The sequence below is a fragment of the Ixodes scapularis genome, unplaced genomic scaffold (genome assembly GCF_016920785.2).
Source record: "Ixodes scapularis isolate PalLabHiFi unplaced genomic scaffold, ASM1692078v2 PGA_scaffold0__279_contigs__length_252992795, whole genome shotgun sequence".
Classification (NCBI taxonomy): domain Eukaryota; kingdom Metazoa; phylum Arthropoda; class Arachnida; order Ixodida; family Ixodidae; genus Ixodes; species Ixodes scapularis.
Genome location: NW_024609835.1, coordinates 145,019,706 through 145,044,354, shown reverse-complemented (window position 1 = coordinate 145,044,354; position 24,649 = coordinate 145,019,706). Strand labels below are relative to the sequence as shown.

Sequence of the window (24,649 nt, the reverse complement as noted above, 5' to 3'; positions counted from 1 at the left end):
GAGACGAAGTTCACGCGGGAATTCGAGCTGTAACTTTGTAAGCGATAATTACGTGAAGGTTTCCGTGCTTCCCGTAATGTATACACCCACCCCAGTTGGATGCCTGAGCTCATTCTCATTTAAATTTAGACGACCATCGTAGTCAATTCTAAGGTGCGCGAGATATAAGCTTGTTCGTTAATTATCTTTGCATTAAAGCTTTATTCTCTGGGTGTTCACTAATTAAGTCAAAGGCTGTAACATCGTAAACTTTCTGGAATTAGATAAGGCCATTTTGCTAAAGGTTTCGCAGCGATTGCTTGGAGGCCGGTACAAACTTATCGAACAGTTCAGATAGGTTCTTGAGGCGCGGGAATATTTATTTGAGAACACATATGAAATTTACGAAGCTGATCATTTCCATGCAAAATTAGGTTAAAGTCTGCTTTCCGTTAGCTAACTTGTGTGCCCTTTCAACAATAAATTATTCCTACGTGAGGAAAGTGCGGAGACCAATATTTGTCAGCTCAAACCAGTTCATCGTTGTAAAATGATGTCCAAAGACACCTGCCCTGGTAAAATTTTAAAAACATTTTCTACGGAGTTGTGAAAATGCTGAAAAGTTGAAGTATTCAGTGCAGTGTTGGCGGCCATAACGTATACACTGTTTCCCTTCACGATGAACCGCAGAAAATAATGTTACGACTCATCAAAGCCATTTAAGTGCGGTACGTGTGACCGCCAATGGGGTGCTGCGATCATTTATCTCAATCGTAGTAAGCTGGATCGCGGATCGACGCATGTCTTGCTGGGGTCGAGCGGTACCACCGGCAGTCATCACTTGACTCCATGTAATTAATGCATGGGACTCTACGGGTGAAACGGGCAAAACTCCAATTTCTTACTTTAGTAGGCTGTTCTCGACAATGACAACTTTATCGTGTTTTCCGGGAATTACATGTAATATTCTGGACACAAATATCGAAAGCGCTATAGTACCAATCTTTTTTTCTTTTAATAAATGTTTTGTGGTGGAGGGTCGAGTGTTGCGACTTTCTTGGGTGTAAACGGTAATGCGGTTCAATGAGACGACGGCTGCCGAGGGTCAAAGTGGAGTCATTCGTGACCTCGAAGTCGTCAGAGCTTAGCTTTACTGTGGACGTTTACATCGTTTCACGCACTTGTACATGGTACTTCTGGTGCAAGCTTTTCCTTTGAACTGCAGTGAGGGCTTCTGTGACGAACTAATACTCGGAGCGTGTGCTTCATTTGTTGAACGTTGTGTCATTTCTATTCCAACTGAAGCAAGCGACGCCTGCACCGTCGGCGATGCTCCGGCACATTTCATTTTGTTTATCGGCGTTGGAGCGCTTGACCAATGCCGATTTGTCCTCCAAGCGCCTGATATATTGAGCGCAGCACATCATAAAATACTCTCCTTCGAGCACCGCGTACAAGCCTCAATATTCCTACATGTGTTTGCTTTTCCCAAAGGCTTGCGTGTATTGCCTGCTGTCAAGCAATGGCCGCCGGGCGTGCCACCGACGGGCTCCCGATCCGCAATCCAGCCTATAGACCGTTTTACTGAAAGAGGGCGAGAGAGAAAAGGGGAAAAGGCTACCGGTGCTTTCCCCCTTTCTGATTGTGTAGAAGGAGTGAAAGTCCCGGATGAGAGGCTTGGCCGGTGTTGGGTGTCTGCTGTGCCCAAACTTTGTTCGCGCTTTCTTTTCTATTTTGAACTTGCAAACTTAATTAAAGTAACGGGTTTCGATGGCAACAGTTTCCCGGTCATCAAGACACCGTTGCTCGGTCATAGGGTGCACGAATAACGACAGGAAGCGTCGAATACTGTCCGAGGACCTATGTAGCTTGCAATGAATCCGGCAAGGCGAGAGCGGCTGCAATGTCTTTAAGATCCATCGCTTTCCACATGACCCCGGTCTTGGCGGCAGTGGATTGCGTTCGTAAACCGAAACGACATTTCCTCAACACCATCTTCTCGACTGTGCTCGGAACAGCTTGTGAATGGAGCGCGCACCGAACGCTGTACCGCCGATGAACGTGGGGTACGCTCGCAAGGTGCGTGCCAGTTTTCTCGTGATAATTGCTGTTTCAGCTTGTAAAATTTTGTAACTGAATTTATCTTAATATTGATAATTTGCAGTGGTGACTGACTCGATTTCATCATTTACAACACTTAGTTGAAGGCTTATTTCCGCCGCCAGGTGGGGCTAGAAATTGTTGAAAAGGTAGTTCTATCGGTTTTCCTGAATAGCGATCCCCTGTGCGATACCAGAGAGCCGACAAAAACGCTCCTTGGAGTGCCGCTGGTGGGTTGTTTGGGTTGTTTCCGTTGATTGCGCGCTTTGAAGCGCTGGATAGTCGCTCCAAGGTACGACTCGTGTGTTGCGATCTGCGTCTTCGAGCCCAGTGTGTACGTTTCTTTGTTCGAGTCATGGCATCCACCAGTGCGGCAACGGGGGGAACAGCGGCAGCGAACGTGTCAGTGATAGAAATTGGAGGTTAGTACTCAAAATATTGCATCAAATAGTAAAATAATTCGTGGCTGCTTTGACGCTTTCTGCGGTTCGATATAAGCACATCTAGAACGTCTTCGTCGTTCATCCAAAATGAAATATGAGAACACGGACACGTAAGATAAAAGCAGTGCAGCAAAACGATATGTAGCAGCTCCGGGTGTTTACAAAAGTTAATCGAGGTTCCCGTTTCGTGTATCGCTTGTTCATTACTAAAAACGGCTGCGTTGAAATGGGCCTATTCCGAGCAAAAATTTATGAATGGTTCATCATTTCCAGTCACGCGGAAAGCGGTGGAGCTTCAAAACATTGCAGCCGCACGTGCCTTGCCGAATTCTATGCAAGCTACGAGGTCCTTGGGCGGTATTCGACTCTTTCTGTCGTTATTCGTGCACCCTATGACCGAGCAGTGGTGTCCCGATGATCGGGGGACTGTTGCCATCGAAGCCCGTGGCTCTAATTAAGTTTGCGAGTTCAAAACAGAAAAGAAAGCGCGAAAGGGGATGGGGCACAACAGACACCCAACACCGGCCAAACCTCTCATCCGGGACTTTTACTCTTTCTACACAATCAGAAAGGGGGAAAGCGCCGGTAGCCCTTTCCCCTTTTCTCTCTCGCTCTCAAAATGGCGCTACCCACAATAAAACGGTTATAGACCTTTTCCGCGTAACCTCGACCCAGCGCGTAACGTGCGTAGCCTCGACTCGGCGACTCGGCGCATAGCGGGAGTAGTTCTTCCGGTTCTAGCACTTCCGGCATGCGGGAGCAGGCCTAGCCGGCTCGTACGGTGCGGAAGTGGTGCGCGTAAAATGGGTTTTGAAGCCCTTGACAGGGCAGTGAGTTGTAATAAGGTGGATTAATACGTCGAGGTATCATGTCGGCGCATACTTGGTCATCGGGCTACCACTGCGCAGTCGTTGGCTGCAGCAGCAATTTCCGAAAACGGAAGATAGCGCGCGACAAATTGTGCACCGAACACAAGAAGTCGCAAAGCGAATGCGGCTGTAACGTATACACCTTACATCGCTTCCCCGCTGATCCTCATTTGCGACGTAAGTGGGTGGCAAGTGTCTACAGGAAAGACTTCGTGCCGGGGCCATCGTCGAGAGTTTGTTCGCGGCATTTCGTCGACGGCAAGCGAACCAAGCAGAACCCAGTTCCGATGCTCTTTCTGGGCTATGATCGCAAGGTACTGTGCTAATTTAGTTACTTCTGCTACTTTTCCATATTTGTTGTTTGCTATTTGCCGTTGCTATTGGTACTTGAAACCTGTGTTTATTGCTCGATTGGTGCTTCCTATAGGTTATTGTAGGCCGAAGACGATTGCAGAGGATGTCCGTGCCACCCCTCAAGAAATCGGTAATTGATGCTTGGACATTTCCTGCTTATAAAATCACGTCGTTGACGCGATGAGACATTTGTATATTTTCTCATTACAGAAGCTCGCAGATGACTCTCCATCAGGCTCGTCGACAGGCTGTCCGCTGAAGGTGATTGGCGTAGTGTCATATTAGTAAAGGCTGAATTGCAAGCGTTTCGTCCCGTTATTGGAAGAATCGCTCATATGCGGTTCATAGTTAAAGACCTGAATATGCACACCTTATTGATTTATAACAATGTTGTAAATCTGTAATTTTTTTTAAACAGCTGACGCTCAACTTTTAGGAACAAAAAATAAATAAACAAAAGCCAGTGTTTGATTTAATGATGTAGTTTACAGAATCAAATTTGTTATTTGAAGAAGCAGATGCTGGACAGTCATAATATGTATTTGCTAATAAATTTAGAGTGCTACACAAGACTAACACCAGAAGAACAGTGTCTTGGCTGATACAAATGAAATTTCACTGCGTCTTAACTGACGTTCCCAAATTCCGTAGTCTATTGAGGATCAAGCCAGCCACAGCGCAGCTGCTGCTTGCGAGTCCGTTTTTACTGCTGTTACACCTTTGTGTTTCTGTATCAGCAAAACCCAGTACACTCCACTGGTCCCACGACTCCGCCGTCTTCACAACCAAAGACTCGGACCCTCCAGCTGCCTGCGCGGCGCCTGTTGCAGAAAGTCGACCAGCTGCTGGATGCTGTGAGCAGACTGCAGTTTTGGCTTAGTGCGGGCTGCAGTTCACGAGTTTATCCTTACTGTTGTTACGCCTCTATGTTTGCTCATCAGGAAACCCCAGTATACCCCGCTGATCGCCCGACTCCGCCGGCCCCACAATCCAAAACTGTGCCGTTCCAGCCGTCTGTGAGGAGCCTGTTGCGGAAAGCCGACCGGCTGCTGGATGCTGTAAGCAGACCGCCTTTCGGGTGCTCTGCGGGCCGCTGTTTGTGAGTTAGTTTTGACTGTTGCTATGCCCGTGTTCTCATATCAGGAAACCCCAATACACCCCGCTGGTCCAACAATTCCGCCGGCCCCACTACCCAAGACTCTGCCGCTCCAGCCGCCCGTGCTAAGCTTCTTGCAGAAAGCTGACCAGCTGCTGGATGCTGTAAGCAAACGGCCTTTCGGGTGCCACTGTTTATGTGGGCCACTGTTTGTAAGTTAGTTCTTAAGTTCTTGCTGTCTTTACGCCTCTGTATTTGCACATCAGGAAACTCCAGTTCATCCAGCTGGTCCCACGACTCCGCCGGCCCCACAACCTAAGACTCAGCTGCTCCAGCCGTCTATGCGGAGCTTGTTGCAGAAACCCGACCGGCTGCTAGATGCTGTAAGCAAACCCCCTTTCGGGTGCTCTGTGGGCCACTGTTTGTGTGTTCGTTCTTAAGTTCTTACTGTTTTTATGCCTCTGTATTTGCACATCAGGAAACCCAGGTCACCCAGCTGGTCCAACGCCAACGCCGGCCCCAGAACCCAAGACTCTGCTACTCCAGCCGCCCGTGCGGAGCTTCTTGCAGAAAGCCGACAAGCTGCTGGATGCTGTAAGCTAACCCCCTTTCGGGTGCTCTGCGGGCCACTGTTTGTGAGTTAGTTCTTAACTTGTTACTGTTTTTATGCCTCTGTATTTGCACATCAGGAAACCCTAGTTCACCCAGCTGGTCCCACAACTCCGCCGGCCCTAGAACCCAAGACTCTGCCGCTCCAGCCGCCCGTGCGGAGCTTCTTGCAGAAAGCTGACCGGCTGCTGGATGCTGTAAGCTAACCCCCTTTCGGATGCTCTTCGGGCCACTGTTTGTGAGTTAGTTTTTAAGTTCTTACTGTTTTTATGCATCTGTATTTGCACATCAGGAAACCCCAGTTCACCCAGCTGGTCCAACGCCAACGCCAACGCCGGCCCCAGAACCCAAGGCTCTGCTGCTCCAGCCGCCCGTGCGGAGCTTCTTGCAGAAAGCTGACCGGCTGCTGGATGCTGTAAGCTAACCCCCTTTCGGGTGCTCTTCAGGCCACTGTTTGTGAGTTAGTTCTTAAGTTCTTACTGTTTTTATGCATCTGTATTTGCACATCAGGAAACCCCAGTTCACCCAGCTGGTCCAACGCCAACGCCGGCCCCAGAACCCAAGACTCTGCTGCTCCAGCCGCCCGTGCGGAGCTTCTTTACAGAAAGCCGACAAGCTGCTGGATGCTGTAAGCAAACCCCCTTTCGGGTGCTCTGCGGGCTACTGTTTGTGAGTTAGTTCTTAAGTTCTTACTGTTTTTATGCCTCTGTATTTGCGCATCAGGAAACGTTAGTTCACCCAGCTGGTCCCACGACTCCGCCGGCCCCACAACCCAAGACTCTGCCGCTCCAGCCGCCTGTGCGGAGCTTCTTGCAGAAAGCTGACCGGCTGCTGGATGCTGTAAGCAAACCCCCTTTCGGGTGCTCTGCGGGCTACTGTTTGTGAGTTAGTTCTTAAGTTCTTACTGTTTTTATGCCTCTGTATTTGCACATCAGGAAACGTTAGTTCACCCAGCTGGTCCCACGACTCCGCCGGCCCCACAACCCAAGACTCTGCCGCTCCAGCTGCCTGTGCTGAGCCCGTTGCAGAAAGCCGACAAGCTGCTGGATGCTGTAAGCAGACTGCATTTCTGGCTCAGTGCAGGCTGCTGTTCACAAGTCCATTCTTACTGTTCTTACGCATTTGTGTTTGCACATAAACAGAACCCAGGATACTCCGCTGGTCCCACGACTACGCCTGCTCCGCAGCCTGAGGCTCTGCCATTGACAACAACAATCAAAGTTACGGTGGTGCCTTTAGATTTGGTAAGTCCTCATCCATTCCTTTACGAAAGTGTAGTGCTGCACAGGTTTATGTAAATGAAACATCATCATTGCAGTACAGTGTTATATGAGAGATGTAGTAGTTCAGGCTGCCTAACGTCTCATTCATGTGGATTGTGGTTTAGGTTTTGCAGGCTGGACTTAATGATCAAGGCCCTCTGGAAGCGCGACACTGCCCTACAGTAAGTTATTGGCTTCTTTAAGCAGCGTAATCTTTGTAAGCTGACTAACTTCTGTGGTTTTACATTTCTCAGGTGACAACAAAAGACCAAGAAACCCAGTGGGAAGTTCTGGAACTAGAGGACCACAGCTACTCCTTCAAGGAGTCTCGAAAACCTGCCATCGCGCTGAAAATGTCGGCTTCAGATATCATGTTTTATACGGGTGTCTCGAAGACCGTGTTTCTAAGTCTCGCAGAGGCCGTCTGTAAAATGACCACCACCAACTCTCAGTTGTCCGCAGAAGACCAGCTTCTGATAACACTCATGAGATTGCGCCTAGGCCTCCTTTATGGGGACCTACCTAGGAGGTTTGAGACCTCGGTCACTAGAATTTGTGACATTGTGAAAAAAATGCTTCGGATCCTTAAGAAGATCATGAGCTATGTTGTTTTCTGGCTGCCATGGTCACGCATAGAAAACAGTATGCCTGCCTCTTTTGTTGAAGGCGGTTACGGCAGGACTACCTGCATCTTTGATTGTACGGAAGTCATTCTGCAGAGGCCTAAGAAGCTCATGGCTCGAGCACAGACATTCAGCTCCTACAAGGCAAACAACACGGTCAAATTTCTTACAGTTATCGCCCCCAATGGCTTCATTATGTATGTGTCAGATGTGTATGGTGGGAGGGCTTCCGATAAATACATTGTGCGGCACTGCGGGGTCGAGGACCACTTCCAGCGTGGCGATGAGATTATGGCTGATCGTGGGTTTACTTTGGATGCCCACCTGGAGCTTCAAGGGGTGAAGTTGAACATGCCGGCGTTTACAAAGGGTAAGACGATTGCATGGCATGAACCCTAATGCAGGCACTGTTTATTCATGTCCTGTCTGCAAATGCTTTGTGTTAGTTATAATCTTGGAGATAACTAGGGCTGGTTCTTGATTTAAAATTTTAGCCAGTCTCATTGCCTTGCAATAGTCAAATTTTTGGTTGCACTGATGTTCAGGCTCAATATATTGTGAAAAGAGCAAGGACGCCTGTTCTTCGTTGCTTCCTTTTGCTGTGTGATAAACAATGTAATGCACTTTCTCAGCTGGGGATAAACTTGAACCTTCAATTGAGAATGCTCAAATGACAAAATATTACTCCCAACTGTGAAGGCAAAGAGGTTTCCTGATGTTATCTCGCATGAGCAGGGTCATTCACTTCACAATCATTCCTGCAGCGCTAAATAGATGCTTGCGAGACGTTGAACAAAGACGCACGGAACTTTCTTCATTACTGACTCGACTTCTAAAATGAGGAAGCCTAGCGAGTACTATGATATCATGTAACATAAGAAACGGGCCTTGGGAGAAAGGCACTGGCCTTATTTTATGTCATCTAAATAGGCAAATGTGCACAGATTGGATACAAGTGTTGCGGCAGCACTGAGACGAGACTTGTATCCTCACTGATTGAACATGATCCTCAGCCAAACACTGATGCAGCACTCGTGTCTCATTTGTGCCTCATGCTTGCCTCTTCAGGTGCTGTAAAATATTCAGGCCTATGAGCCTTGCTATCTAAAAGGTGTTCACCTGGGAGCTAATTCCTGCAGAAAGGAGGGATTTCCTTCTTTCTGGGTCAGAGACAGAATCGAGGAGAGGTGTCCTCGTCTCTGGCTGCAGACTGGGCCTTATATTGAACTAAGTTTAAGTTGGAAGCAATCCCAGCCTAAATTTGATGGATGGTATTGGCATTTTTGTGTTCCCCACAGATGAATGGACTAACCTTTTAAAAGCACGGGAACCGTAAAAAAAAAAAAAAAAAAAAAAAAAAGATGTTTTGGGGGGTTTACCCAGTTAAAACTAATATTCAATTAATTGTGAGGTTAGTCTATCAATCACCCAGCCATAGGAAATATGACTGTGTTTGCTTAAGTGTTAATGTGGATCCTCAAATGTTTGCAATGTAAGTTTGATCTGTTATAAGTATGTGCTTGGATTGTGCAGTGCTTCATGCTTCTTTGCCCAGCTATTTCGGTGGCCAGAGTGCTGCGCTCTCCAGTGGCTTGGCACTAGACTTGTCAACTTGTTGGTGCACAACATCCAACTTCTTTGAGTGGATACCTCCGGCAACTTTCCTTATCTGCCGAAATAGTGGGAACATGCTTCTTAATTCTTAATCTCGCCAAGCATTTTAAGCTAATAGGAGCAACTCAAGCATGCTTTGCATGTCTGGCATTGCATGTACACAAAACACAGCACACAAGCTGTCTTTTTTTCATCGAAATGCTATTTTGGCCGCAGCCAAGCCATGGTTTTGAGACGTAGCACTTCAGAAACTATTGTGAAGCACTACATGAAGTAGCCATTCTTCAACTTTGTCAAGGATAGTACTGCCATGAGAAAACAGTTTGCGTGTTTTGTATGCAAGGAGAAGCGGAGAGAGGAGTACATGAGAGCGCACAGGGATGTCGGAGCACCGAGCTCTAATTAGAAGGTGCATCCGAATGCGAGGTACAGCGCGATGCTCTTGTTCGCTTTGATTAGAGGGAGACTCTAGAGACAAATGCAGCTAGCCCACTATTCCTTCCAGTCAGAGCTTGGCACTCTCTCCCCGCACGCTTGCAGTAAATCTGCAACTCGCATATTTCTTAATGTTTGTTGTGATTTCCTTAGTTGTACATGTCCTCCATTGTTTCTAGTTCAGTGCATAGCCAGAAATTGTGTTGATGTGACGTATTCCTTACTAAAGTCAGCATGCTATATATGCAGCTTGCAATGGAAGGACTGGTCAAAGGTACTGCAGGATGCAGCGTTAGTAAAACTAAACAATCATATGTCTTCTTTATTATTCGCAGGGAAATCCCAGCTCTCCGAGCTCGATGTGACTCGAACGAGAAGAATCGCCTCATTACGGATACATGTTGAGAGAGCGATTAATCGCATTAAAACGTACCGTATCTTCAAGTCAGCGTTAACCATAACGTCGAGGAGAACCATCAGTGATATGGTCTTCATCTGCGCAGGACTGTGCAATCTGAAGGCACCTCTGATTGCAACGCAAGAAACAGCGGCAAGTGCCAGCGTTGATGTGTAGACACTGACTCTGTAGACACTGAATTCTCGAGCTTGTTTGTTACATGTTCCGTTCTAATGTATTGGGTCTGATCAAGAAAATGAAACCCGGTTTTTGGCGTGCATAGACAAATTATTTGTCGCCAAAAGATGAAACTGGGAATGTCAGGCTAGCAGTGGTGAGAGAATGTGAAAGTTCGACAACATGAAGTTACCTGGATCATCCAAATTCTCGGGGCAAACGAAAAAAAATGGTATTGTAGATGTAGCTAATGCTCCGGTGGGAAAAATTTGTCAGTAAGAAATGCAGTATTGTTTTTTTTTTTCTTGTTTTTTTTTGCAGACCATACTTCTAGCACAGAATGTGGTTTATGGGTTGTTTACAATAGGAAACTAGATATGAACAAGCGTCGTAACGACCGACACTGTTCGTTAAAGTTGCGTATAAAATCAACATAGCCCCAGCAGGGATAGAATCTAGATCGACTGCAGCTGCTCTCAGTAGACAAATTCGGATAGCAAATTCTGTCATTGGCTATTGTTTGTTATTTCTTTTTAAAATAAACACCACAGGCATTTAGTGGCATTTGTTCTGTTCTTTATGCATTACGCTGAGGTAGTAGTCTATTTATAGAGAAATTTCGTGTTACCATTTTTCGATTCTGGTAACATATTCTCCAGCTTTTGCATTCTGCCACTACAGCTAGTGTCGCATTCTCATGCAGTTTCCAGTACCTATGCGGCTCAAGACAGGTTTTATTTCCTTGGACAGACTTGGTAGTCTGGTTTGTGATCATTGCTCTATCTGTGTTTCCTTTGTGTGCCTCACATCGCTGATGTTGAGTACAATTTTTGTAGGTGTGTTTGTTTTGATCTCTTGTCTGCAGGATGGAAGTTTTTTGTTTATTTTCTTGCTCACTTAATTGGGGAGTGGAACAATTTTGAAACTTCAGAACAAAAACCTTTCATTGCTTAAGTGCACTAGATATTTTTTTAACAATAGTGGGTTTCCACAATTGCACGACATACGACACAGCAACAGGAGCTCAGCAATCACGTAATTCGCCAACACTGTGACATCATTGTCGTTTCTGCACTGCCTCCTGAGCACAGTTCTGAGAATTTTTCCACCACTTCCGCTCTCAATTACACTCCCGTGCCGTAACTAAAAGTCATTTTCTTTGGACCCGCTACAAACTTTCCAAGGTCTAGACATACAACGTGCAAGTTCGTCTGCTCGGATGGTCGTGTGCATGCTCCGGAAAAAGTGGGGTTTCTGTTACATCCACCCTCAGAGTGAGAACGGTAAGGCATGTCTTTCAAATGCCTGGCCCTCAACTAGTGTTTGTGGTTTTGATCACGTGGTCGTTGCTTTTTGATGCATTCACTAGCTGTGCATTTGCTCGAGGCACTGTGAAGTTTTGAGCAGGATGTCAACGTTATTCCCCCAGCAGGATCTCGCTAAGAGCTGTTGCTGTAAAAATAATACAAATTGAAGTTCATGGTATCTTACAACTGTTACACTGTCTACTGAGTCACTGTGTTCTCAAGCATGTTCGTGACCTTCCTTTTTTCATCGGTGGGAAGAGGACCTTTCGCCTCAGATAGGAACACTTTTCAAACTTTGGTTCGATCGCCTCGGAACATTATAGCCAGTCGGCATCGGCAATGGTCGTGGCAGGTAGCCAATCTTGGATGAGTGAAAAAACATAAGTATGGACATCCGTTTTTGCTCGCTTGTCATGAAAGCATCGGAAGGGGATAATTTGGTTGACTTCAGGTGAATGGCACGCTTACACACGCAACTTGCTCATTCACTGTGGCGTAGCTCGTGGTAACTTCGGGCCATTTTTCTCATGGCTGCCACATGCTGCTGCAAGTTGAGAAATAATCTGGCTTTTGCTTCGCGAGAACATGAAAAATCACAATATTTTAGGGAAAGTCTGCATTTACTTTTACTTGCGTTGATACAAACAAAATATAAGTGATATGCTGCATGTTTGTGTAGTAAATTGTTTCACCTCCCCTTTAGATTGAAAGTGTTAGTATTCTTATTTGATGCAAAGGATAAAACTTGGCTTATGGACTTAGTCTAGCAAAAAAAGTAGGTTTTTCACATGCCTCTTTTTACTCATGCCAATTATTTCACCTCTTTCGTTGTGATATGTGTACTAGCGTAAACAAAAATAACATATTAATAAATAAAAGATCCTGCTTAGCCGAGGATAATCTTAAAATGTTAACCAGTTTAAAGGGATGCTGAACTGAAATCTGGATTCCACAAAACACGGAGGCAAAAGCGTGCAACGGGATGCTACAAACACCAAAACATCACTCGTTTAGCGATATCTCGAATGGATGACCGTATTTCTCAGGAAAAGGAGGCGCATTTGACAGATGTGCTTACGTCTCGTTTCTCCGAGGAGGAGAAGGAACAGCCTCACGTCTTCTCCGCCTCGCCGCCTTGAGGGGGCGAAGTGAGAAGAGGAGGAAACGAGACATCTTGACATCACGCGCATTGTCCAATCTCGACCTTTTTCCAAAAATGCGGCCGTCCATTCGGGATATCATTTTACGAGTAGTGTTGTAGGGATTGTAGTCTCCCGCCTACAGCTCCTGCAATGTTTTCTGATATCAAAATTTCGGTTCACCATCCCTTCAAGTGCAGTTTCAAGATTGGTTTGGGACCGGTGGTCCCCTCTTCAGCTTTGACAACGCATGCAATAGCCGAGGGCGAGGACGCTGGTCTCGAAAGCCTTGTAAGCTGTCCTTGATGTGTTGTACATTTCAAGATTTTCCAAAGTTATCAGTTTTTCTACTTCTTGGACACTTGCAAGTTACTGATTTCTGTTCTGCTTGACCGTTTGTGGTATGTGTATATGAAATAATTCAATGAATGTGAAAGACAAATGGCACAGTCTTCACAGCTCGTCTAACCTTGAAAAACATGGCGAGCAGGCGACAGTCAACACTGGCTTGTTGTATGAAGCATTGTCACTGCTCCACCTGCTGCTTCATTTATCTCACCTTTTGTTCTTGTCACTTTTTGGAAAAAGTTTGATTACATGAGGGCCAGTCACCTGTATTCAAGGCACATGTTCAGTTTGCCCCCCCCTTTGCATCTTTTCAAGGTGCGGCAACATCGAAGAAAAATAAAACCGGCTCAGCCGAGGTGTGTTTTCAGCAATGAAGCTGCCATCGAAAGAAATCTCTAACAACACATCACTGTTCTTTGACCCCACATACAAAAAACAGAGCTGCTTCCCTGTGCAGAGCATTGTGTACTGTACTTGGCTATAAAAGCCGTTACTTCCAGTCTTTTTTAGTGTGTATGTGTCATCTTTTCTCTGGACATCATACCTCTTATTAGTGGCAATCATTGCCCTGCAGTCTTGCACCTCTGGACACTTTATCTCCAGAATGGCATTTTGACTTTCGATGATGCCATCAGGAGTAGCAGAGAGCCAGGGCTCCTCACTGCAAACTACAGTTCCACAGAGGGAAACTGTGAACCCTGTCTTTACAATGAACGCCTGCCGCGCTACAGGTTCATACATGTGTCCATGTCTAGTGGCAGCATTTCCATGGAATGAACCGCCTGTCAGGGTTAGAACAGCCTTCTCGTGAGATGTTTTTATCATCTTTGGTACGCACTTAACGTTGGATGCTGTGATGCGCAACTTCCGTGAATCTTTCCACAAGGCATTTGTAGTGCCCCGTGTTCCAGTTTCAAGTTGCACAGCTGCAGTACTAGTTAGTACAACAAAGTCACTATAAAATAAGTTGCATGCTGGGCACGATTCTGGAAGGGTCTCTGCCCTATCATGGTCTCGGTGGCTTGGGGCCTGGTCGGGCACCTTGGCAACTGGATGAGCCTGGGGCTGGCTAGAGGCTGTGATGGTCTCATGCAAAAGCGTTCCTGCAATATAAACAGAATTTATTAAAAACGAAACATACAACTTCATATCAATGAATTACATTAGAAAAGCAAGAACAAATGATAACAGGCATCCTTAGCTCGTTTGCAGCTTGTTTAGGTGATCTCTGCATTTAGAAATAGTACCTGATGTGTCAAGGACGGACAAAATGGTGTTGGCATTTATTTGATATCGCAGAGTATTTTATTTTCAAGTGTTTTCTGCTGATACCAGAATGCTGGTAAATCAAAGTGGGTGGCAGACACAGCTGACTGGTCAGTGACTCACCAGTTGGAACAAGTTCTGTGGTTAAAAAAGGGGGTCTGTAGAAGCTCAACATGGAAGAGTTATATATTTATTGTAACAGTAATGTACGCACTAAGTACACTTGTTAAGGTAGTGCACATAGGCTGGATTGCTTAAGCTCTAGGGTTGCCCTTGAGCTCTAATCTTGTTATTTATCTCGTGTAAAGCTTCACATCTGATCTTATTTTGTTAAATATTGCCGTCATCTTTTTAGGGGCATGGAACAATTGTTTTTGAGTAGTGTTGTTAGCAGAGCTTGCCCCAATTCAAACTTGCCAAATGGACCAGGGTACTGGACTTCCAAATGGTTAACAATTAGACAATTAATAAACGAATATGGCAGCTACTTTGACCCTACTGTTTCATGACAAAATGAATGCTCCACATGTTTGGGGTAGTTACCAGAGGGAATGAACCTGCCATTTCCACTTAAAATTAACTTCACATAAGCTCACTACGCAGAGTTTTGACATAATAATTATAAGAATAGCTCATACTTGCCTGGTATGCAGAATAGGCTCTTGAACGGAGCTGCTGCATGAAACTCCTGGAGCTCCTGGTCGTCCCGAAAGGAATGGACCTGCTTCGGTTCCGTAACTTCAGTCCCTCTTCTTTCTACTGCCCTGGCAGTTCTTTTCTGGAGCCGGAAGCTGATGTTGTGCAGGGGTGCTGGCATAACATTCTTCTTGGTCCCCCGATTCCAGTTCATTGCGGCATCGGTGCATGCCTGCCCAGTAAGGCCAGCACTTGCCGCACAGTCCACTTTCCACAAGACAGCCCCGACGTGGCAGCAAACTCTTGCCTTGCCGGCCATGCACGTGCACCCACCAGTTATCACCTCACCGTCTTTCTTCGCGCAAATCCATGCATCATTGGGCCTGTTCACAGACTGTGAACCTTGAACAGTTCCTTTCAGTAGAAGTGTGCACGGGTCAATCTCATGCACCAGCCATGCTCCGACCCAGCCGCTTTGTACGTAGTTGTACGAGTCGAGGCTCTTGTACGCCTTGACCTCCTCCAAGTCGCAGGCCTTGGTCTTGAGAAGATAGTAAACTATTTGTGGGGAACGAATTTCTGGCCATTTCTTTAGGTTGTTCTCCCATGTAGTTATGCAGCTTGGATGTGGGTAAAGGCGGTTCTCTGAAAATAAGATTCCACACAAAATTAGGGAAATGGTAGTTAGTGACATTAGAGTTCCACCAATATCAGCACATAAAAAAGCAAATAGGCAGAATAGAAACAGACATCTACAAGTGCCGTAATAGGCCTCGACAAGTCAAATGTAGAACGAATTTTGCAGCTTGTGGTGCAAATATAAGACCCTGGGTGTAATGATTGTTATTGGCTACTCAAGTTTTGTTTTTCATTCCGTTCATTCCTACGAGGATGTGCACTATAATATTGTGTGTTGCTCGGTAGCGACGCCCGTTAAAATACGTTAAGCGAAACAATACGAAAAAGGGAGCGAAAAATCGTCGTCCCCCCCCCCCCCCCCCTTTCACCCCCATCTCCTGAATAGTTCCGACGCACCTGGGCGTCATACGAAGTACAGATGTCCCGGTAACTGGCGATCGTACCTCGACGGACGGTGCACCATAACAAAAAACCGTTCGGCCCGCGTCGCCAACTTGTATTTCTACGATTAAACGGCGATACTTCTATGCCCAGGGTCACCCTCGCTCGCGCATAGAAACCCTCCATCAGTCATTCGCAGAAGACTGTCATTCTTCACAAACAACAACACGCGAAGAGTAAAACACTGGTAAACGTGCTCAGGAAAAGTGAACATACCTCCGATTTCGATTGCCGGCGACGCTGGCGACGAACCTCTCGGCGCTGTTGACGCAACAACGGGCGCCATCAAGGCGAATAAACACACCAGAACACAAGAATAATTCACACTTTCAATAACAAACAAATTAAGAACTCACTAAAGGGAAAACAATGAAGATACGATGCACGGGGTCAATGGGGAGAAGGCGGGAACTAGGAACAACGCTCCTCTCCGCATGCCAAAATGGGCGCATAACAACCGTACGCCAGACGGCGCGGCTGGCGCTGCAACACGCAAGATGGCGACGACTACGCGGAAAAGGTCTGCCTAGACCGACACGCGGAGCGGCTCTGTTTACCAACACGGCCGGAAGGCCGCGCATGCGCGGTAGCTATGTGGGCAAAAGAAGCCCGGCTGTCCGTGTTTTTGCCATTGCGCTCTATGGCGTGCGCTCGTTGTTGACGTTGTATGGACGCTTGTATCTTTATTTGTGCATCGTATTTCCTCATAACGTATGTCGTATGCTACGCCCGACTATTTGAGCTCGTTGCCCGAGCCTGAACGGTAGCGGTATCGAAACAAACTGTGCGTGGACGGCGTTGCCTACGAGGATCCGTACGCCGTAAACAAGGCCTGCTGGACTTCCGACGTAAAGTTGCTGCCACGGAAGTCGACGGCTCAGGTCGTCGTTTATTGAGTTTTTTCGCCAAGCCAGTTCACGGCCGACACGGTGAAGGCGTACAAGTCTCTCGAGGTCTACGATTACATTGAGTCGGTTTCCGCACTGCCGGCGGGATCGGCAGACTGTGGGTCTGCGGAAGTGTGTGTATTCATTAATTTATTAAATACACAGAGCGTCTTCAAGTCAAAGTATAATATTTTTCATACCCTCATGACCACAAGGCGTTACAACCAGTAAAGGTTTGTCCGTTCTGCAGTGTTGGCGGTAACAGGTTACAAGTAACGGCGTTACCAGGAACGCGTTACTTTTTGCAGTAACGTAGTAACCTACTCGTTACGTTTTCGGCACAGTAACGGGTAACGTACTTATGTTACTATTTCAAGTAACGTAGTTACGTTAGTCGTTACTACTTCCCAAGTCTTAAAGAAATTACACTTCAATTGTTTCCGTGTTTTAGGCGTCAAGCCATGTTTTTCTTTGCGTTTTTTCTCGTAAGTATTTAGGTGAAACCGTGAACTGAGCTAAAGTAATTATGTTCAGTTTCTGCATGAACATAATGTTTCTTGATATATGACCTGTATCGTCAAAACCGTAAAATGTGTTACATCATAATTTAAAAAAGTAACGCAGAAGTAACGTGCCTTACTTTTTATCGGTAGCTGCAACGCGTCCTTTTATTTTTAGATAACGTAGCTCAGTAACGCGTACCTTTTATTTGCAAGTAACGAGTAACGTATTTCGTTACTTTTTTTTTTTTGGTAACGCCTACAACACTGCCGTTCTGTCGTCGATCCCCTTCTGCTCGGTAGCACGGGCGTAGCGAGCCTCCAACGAGCGCTTGGGGGGTGCCCGGGTGCGTTGTGCGCGAACAGCGTGGAAACAAAATCCGGGTGGTCTCGATCAGACAACGGTTTCCCTGCACATATGCAAGCCTCGGGACGGAGATTGAAATGGAAGCCGCGCTTGCCTCCAAGAAAGTGTTTGCCGCACAAACGGTCGTTCGCGCGAGGCGACCATTCTTTTCAATCCACGGATATTATCCACCTTCTATGCGTTTCAGAGTCTGCCGGGAACTTGTGGAAACTCACTCCGCTCCTTGTCTTGTATATTTAGGTGCAATTAACGGCCACACAGCTTCGCGGCATGCTGAAGTGCTATGACGCCCATGCGAAACGTGCGCGCTTTTGCCCACACCCCCCGGCTCCGGCGCGATCGCAGCGCCGCCGCAGCTCCGTGACGTCAAGCCCGCGTGTTGGTGTATAGACAGTTGCAAGCATGGCGCCACAAGTGGTGCCCCATGCGTGCAAGCGCGTGCAACGCGCGGGTGAACGTAGCTTTCGCAAGCTCGTAATCGCACGGGCGTGCCTGCTCGAGCAGAGACATGGCGGTGGCCAGTCGCCCAGCTTGCAATCGTCTATACCATAATAGAGATTGGTGATTGCGACGGGGCTGTTGAAGATTAGAAGAAGACGAGAGCCGGCAAGACGCACGAGCTCGTTGGCTAGCGCACCCGGGGTATCTGTCGTTCTGAGATAAATGGATGCCAGCGGCACGGAGTGGTTCGAGTCCTTTCTTCAGGGGGGTCACATAGTCACGTATAGTACGTCCACAGCCCTGGATTTATTGGGATGGTTTGTAGCCTCCGCTGAATCCCATAGCAAGGTGAAACAGAACATTAGCGCCCAGATATCTCGGTGGCGCCCTCTTATGGCTTCCATCCAAGACACTACGAAGAGGAATCGCCTAGCCGTAATCTCACGAGTTGTTCTCCTGCCTATGTATCACTACTTGCCTATGGCAAGTTAGATGATTCCGTAAAAAGCACAATGGAAACTCAAACCTCTACGTGTTCCCAAACCCACATTATTGGAGTTGGCAGTCTGACATTACTTTTATTGCATCAACGGAAGCAAATTTTGAGTTGGGATGGTTAAGAAAAACCGAGTAGACTGTGTATACGACACGCCCTCAAGTTTTATGCGTGACAACGTCTAGGTAGCGAGTCTAGTGAAATGAAACTCCTGTATTGGATGTAAGAGAAGTATTTTGATTTTACCGCAATTTATTTAATAAAACACCAGTGCGTAATGAATAACATTTATTTGTCAGTCGCAGAATCAATTGAAAGAAACAAATATTGAAACATGAGGTAAACTCATACAACTAAACGATAAACAAAAACCGAAGAAAACTAGTGTGAAGACGCAACAGAAGCGCATTCAAGTAGAAGTCTCACGGCCTACAAAAAAAGTACATATCGAAACGCGATTTACATTTGGTATACGGAGAAGTAACTCATTGATGTGTACACGCGATTGTTTGTAAGAGGATGGTAGGAGAAATACGGAATATCTTGTAGCGTTTCAGCGGTGATGTGGCGCCGCGCCTCCCCGAGGGCCGACCGACGGCTATTATACTGCTTCCGGGATCGACTATGCAGTTCAAAACTCTACCACAGAAGACCGCCTGCACGAACGCCGACCAACGGGTATTGCACTGTTTCCTGGAAGGATATATGTTAAACAACTGTTTCATTTCTCCTAAAAAGAAACGGAGGTGACGACATCGAGTCTAATTGGTTGAAGGCTCAAATGACGAGGTTGTTGTATGGCAATAACAGTGCAGACAGGTAAACCGAACGCGCTCTCCGACCGAAGGTGACAACTTCCAAATGGGGGGCTCCCGGGCTATGAACGCAGGACTTTGAGACTTGGTTACTGAAAGTCAAATGAACCACCAGACGACCCGGATGCCGCTATTCCAAAACAGAACTTTCTGCACAACATGTGGATTACGTCGGTTGGTATGCAAACGCCCCTGAAGTTATGGTAACAGGTGCTTTTTTATTTTTTTTATTTTGCTACGAATAATCAAATATGCCTCTTTCTTGTGGCCCTACCTTCCACAAAATATTTAAGTTATTCATAATTAAGAAATCACAAATTTGAAAGACCATGTTACCGAAAGAAATAAATGAAATGACTAGAAACATACCAGAGAAACTCGTCTCCTGTAAGAAAAAGCAGCTACCCACCCGATGACCTTCAAGCTAAAGGAATAGAAAAAAAAGCTAATCTGGCAGCAACGTTTGTGGTATCCAATCATTGTACTTGTTCATGAACATAATGGCAGTAGGCCTCAACTTCGTTACATTCAGTCTGAAAAAAAAAAAACTTTCAATAACAGTTGCTGTACTAAGGCACCATTTAGAATACTTGACATTGAACTTCCAGAACGCTGCCATCAGGGTCGCCTGGCCTTCTATGGTGTCATGGGCGTACCAACCGGGGGGGCAAGGGGGGCGCTTGACCCCCCAGTTCCCAGAGTGGGGGGGCAAGGCATGTGTTTTGCACCCCCCCCCCCCCCCCCCCCTGAAACCGCCGCTACTGGGCAGGGCAAAGACTGGCCGGCGGTGCCCAAGGAATGCCAAGGACATCGCCCCCCGACCCGCGGGGGCATATTTTTAACGCGCAGGCCATACACACCCCAGCAACGGCGCTCACGCCGGATTGGATGGTTCGTGGAGCGGTTGCAACGCGAGTTTCCGAAGCGGTAGCGTAGACCCTAATTAGTGGTAAGATATCTGCCTCATACGCAGCGGACCCGGGTTCGATTCACGGTGTGCGCTTACTTCCTCTTTTATATTTTCTCAAATATTTTCTTTTGTCGAGGCATTTGGCGATATTTACGGCATTTCTTTTCTGTGATTAACACGGGAAAAAAAGAAGAATGTTGTCGTCGAAAGTTGGTTGAAGTAAATGGTATGGCACTCTGTTTACGGAAGTTCATGGGAGACGGTGGGGCTTGGGTTGCCGTCTGGACCCCGCAAAGTGTACAAGGGGTGGGGGGTGGGGGGGGGGGGGGGGGCTTAGCGGGTCAATAGTTTTGTAATTAGTAGCCGCATACTGCCCCCGCGAAGCGGCGCGAACGCAGGCGGGCTGGTCGGTTAACGCGCTGCGAGCGTTCAATCGCCGTCCGAATCCGAAAAGTTCCCCGCGCGTTGCCAAGCAGCCAATCCGGCGTGAGCGTTTTTGCTAGGGGTCAATCGTCTGCGCCATAAAAATTAGTGATGGACCGAATCTGCCGAACTTCTGATTCGGCAAAGTTCGGCACATGCCGAAATCTTGAAGAAAAGTTTGACAAAGATTCAGCGAAACTTCGGCAAATGCCTGCGCACGCGCGCGAACGCGACGGGGCCATGGATTGCAAGTAGACGCCAAGCAGTCGTGCGGTTACCATCGTACAATTTAGTACAACCAGCGGTTACGGCGAGGTGCAGAGTAGACAACACGGTAACTGTGGGTTTGTGAGCCTTTGCGAGTGCGGTTCTCTTCGATATTTTCTGCCTCATGAACAGACGGTCGACCAGTAATTTACGCAGTCCACTGCGCAAGTGAGAAGTTTAATTTGACCTTTCCATTCATGCAACGAGGTAGTTGAAGCATTAACTGACAACTGACAATTACGTTCAGCGTGCGCAGCACACTGCTGTCAAACGGGCAGAGTCACAAAAACTGGACAGGATGTATGGGATGCAGGTGGCAGCCTCGTCATAATGTAATACATATTTTCCCCCATCTTTTCTTTCCTTTTTAAGTACTTTCTGTAGTGTGTATATTCTTTACATATGTATGTCTGTTTTGTTTTTTCAGATGTGGTGGCGGGCTGGCAGGCAATCTGCGTAAGGGTTTTCACATATCTGTCTAGCCCCCCACATCACCACATGGACCCCTTTCAGTATGTGCTAATAAAATTATTATTATTATTATTATAACAATCCTGTTTTCGGCTCACAAGTAGTTGGTGCCAAAACAGAATATTGCTTTTTTAGTTCGCGTTATTTCGCGATTTTCATGTATCGGCATAAAACTTGTGGGATTTCCCTTGCTGCTACCCGTCTCGGAGAATGACACAGCACACCGGTTCAACAACACGTAAACATTTAGTGACCGCTATCGCCTGCGCCGCGATCCCAACAGCCCCCGCGCATCCGCTGCGAAGGTCTTTTATCAGCGGCGGAGCGCCGCTCGCGTGGCCAGTTGCCCTTGGCCCCCTCGTGGTCAAGATGACCACTTATGATTGTCGGAGGGGCAGCCTGGGCCAACCGCTTGGAATCGCCAGGTTGCCCACACATCTCTCCCCTTTTAAAAACGAAAACAGAGGACGTCTTAGATGTACCCCATTCACACGGGCTGCTAAAGGACCTGTAGCTTAGGTCCCTTAGCTTAAGGTACCTGTATTAAAAGGCGCTCGTGATCACACGGCAAATAAACGGAGGGTTTAGGGTTGATGTCTACTGCACCGGAGATAGCCAGGCTAAACCGAGGGGCGAACGAGCAATATATAATATTTTGTCTGAACAGGTTTGAGACACATGCATTACTTTATTAGAAGCAGAATATATCGTTTTAAAACCAATTAATAATTTTGTTTTAATTTTATTCCATGGTGGAGGTAAAAAATCTGCTTTTCTTTAGAATGTCTAGCTGGTGTGTGCCGGCCGTGTTATCGAATCCAAATCCAAAAGAGGTACGCGGTCGAGGCAGGTTGAGTGGTCGCAATCATCGAGTTGCAGGTGCGAAACGTGGTCCGTGATCGAAAACTCTCCGTGAAACATCGCGCCATAGTGATAGAAGTGACTGACGGCGACGAGTGTCTTGCGATGGACAATGACGAGTGCATGGGCATTTTGTGGTCGCTCCATCAGCGGCGGATCGAATTTAATCAGCTTGAGGAAAGCATCCAAGCCACCGAAGAGGCAGCGGACGAACTCGAGGAGCAGCTTGTGGCAACAAACTTCACTGTCGCCGCTCTTTTGGCTCAACGGTTCACGAGGATCATTCGCGAGAGGGCAATGTACGTTCGGTCGGGGAGGTGGTTTGAGGAGACGCTGCCTAGGCTGGGCGAACAACACTTTCGTGCCTGCTTTCGTGTGTCCTCAACCACCTTCCGGTACCTCGTGGACGTCTGCCGCTCGTCGATGCAACGGCAAGACACAGCCATGAAAACTGCGATCATAGTGGAAAAGAGAGTAGCCATAAGCCTGTACAGGCTCTGCTCCACGGCGGAGGAACGGACAATCGGCCACCTTATCGCTGTGGGACAATCGGTGGTAAACGAGAGCTACCGCGAGTTCTGCGACGTTGTAATTGAGGAACTGGAGGCCAAAACGGTTTCGATGATTAGGAACGAGGATGCAAGTTCTTCAGCGACACGGGCAGGTGGCAGCCGTCAAGAGCACCCAACGCCATCGGTGCTCTTGACGGCTGCCACCTGCCCGTGTCGCCGCCGAAAGACTCGGCTGTCGACTACGGCAATTACAAAGGCTGGTGAGCAAACAGTGACACTCGTTTTCTCGGGGTAACTTTGCTCATTTCATATACAATTACGGGGTAATGAATGCTTTCGCGCAAGCAATGCTGGGCCGTTCAGTGCAATTTGGTCCTTGGAAAAATTAAGCAATTTTAATAATTCGTGCCTCAAACATACGGATAAACCAAAAATATACGCTGGCGCAGTCACACCAGGGACCATTCTCGTTTTCTTCAGCATTACAGACATGATGTCACTACACTCGCGGACAACTTTGTGTGTTGAAACGAAGGGAGGAGGAAAGCATGTGCGAAATGATGAACGCACCCTCTCCTTACAATAGACTTAATAGCCACAGAAAGTTGCCCGTGGGTGTAGGGCACCCATGATGGCTGTGTCAATTTCGCTGCCTGTGCTTGAGAGGCTCTCTTTAACAAAAAGTTGCAATTTCAGGAGCAGACAATTTAGCTAGATCTGTTTCATGCAGTACTGCTGCTGTTCCTTGCTCACATATGGTCACTTTCTTTTAGGTACAGCGTCATCCTGTTGGCGTTGGTGGACCACAGGTACCTTTTTCGGTACATCAGCGTGGGCTCCCCTGGCAAGTGCCACGATGCCAATGTGTATAGGCGATCCCCGTTGGGGCGTCTGCTCGAGGACTACCAGGTGGCTGTGCCAAGAAGCATTGGTGGCACAGAAATACCACCTATCGTCCTGTGCGATCAGGCATTTCCCCTCACCAGGAACCGGATGAAGCCCTTCTCCCCACAGTTCGAATCACCCTCAGGACGAAGGCGAGTACAACTACGCCCTCTCCAAGGCCAGGCGTGTTGTGGAGGACGCGTTTTGGCGCTTGAAAGCTCGATTCAGAATCGTTTTCAAGCGAATGGAGGTTCGCATTGACAATGTCAACGCCGTCGTCCGAGCGTGCTGCATACTGCACAACGTCCGCGAGACGCTCAACGACAATGAGGACAAGCAGTGGATCCAGGACGCCCGGAAAGTGGAGGAGGATGACAAGCTGGAGCAGCCAAGCTGCAAAACCAAGGCCAAGACGGACAGTGGCACTGCGGTGCGCACTGCACTTGTTGCCTATTTTGGTGCTAACCCACCCCCCAAGCGCAACCAAGCTTCAGCAGAGGCACTGTAATTTGTTCAGCGTTGACCTTTCCCTGGCAGGCAAACTGTGCTTGCATTTAGGATGTTTCACCTCAGTCAAACTTTGCATAGAAAGTTCAAGAAAGCTGAACCTTGTCAGGTTCACGACATCCCTACAAACAAGTGTCCTAATTCTCCACAGGTGTAGTAATAAGCAAGGAACCAATCTTTTTTTTTTCTACCATGATTGCCTATATTGATATGTCTCTTTGAAAGAAAGCTATTTTACTAAATTTTGGTGTAGTCGCATGTGATGCACATCTTTAGGATAATAGCATTGTACCCACATTTCATCATCAACTCACTCGAACCTTTAGAAAATACTATTGGGTCTGACGTTTATCCCAAACAATTTGTGTTTGTCCCGCCTTGATCAAAACGTCTGCAATTGGGTTTAAGGCCGAACAACGATCAAAGCAAGCATTGTATGCCAATGCTTGGAACCCAAACTCAAATAAAAAGGAGGCTATTTCTTAGCATTTACTTCTTTTACTTTTGAGCTTTCGATTTTAGGAACTGGAGGAACTCTCGCTGCACGTCATTCAAATCCTGCATGATCGCAAA

At 47.1% G+C, this 24,649-nt stretch overlaps 1 protein-coding gene, 1 long non-coding RNA gene and 2 pseudogenes across 2 annotated transcripts; 3 read left to right on the top strand and 1 right to left on the bottom strand.

Annotated features, from left to right (window-relative positions):
* The first annotated feature begins 3,617 nt into the window (after positions 1-3,617).
* LOC120848664 lies at positions 3,618-4,547 on the top strand. Its single transcript, XR_005717745.3, has 4 exons — positions 3,618-3,705; positions 3,819-3,875; positions 3,956-4,006; positions 4,483-4,547. It is a non-coding gene; the product is annotated as an uncharacterized LOC120848664 (long non-coding RNA).
* A 2,503-nt stretch (positions 4,548-7,050) lies between these two features.
* Positions 7,051-7,734, top strand: LOC120848667. Its single transcript, XM_040504627.2, has one exon. The coding sequence runs from the start codon at positions 7,066-7,068 to the stop codon at positions 7,732-7,734; it is 669 nt and encodes a 222-aa protein (XP_040360561.1). The 5' UTR covers positions 7,051-7,065.
* Positions 7,735-12,997: 5,263 nt separating this feature from the next.
* LOC121837536 lies at positions 12,998-15,348 on the bottom strand (annotated as a pseudogene).
* A 6,929-nt stretch (positions 15,349-22,277) lies between these two features.
* On the top strand, positions 22,278-24,077 carry LOC120848670 (annotated as a pseudogene).
* Positions 24,078-24,649: the final 572 nt, after the last annotated feature.

Excerpts from the sequence above, each read along its gene's own strand:
- LOC120848667 (XM_040504627.2), top strand. The coding sequence starts at position 7,066 with ATGTCGGCTTCAGATATCATGTTTTATACGGGTGTCTCGAAGACCGTG.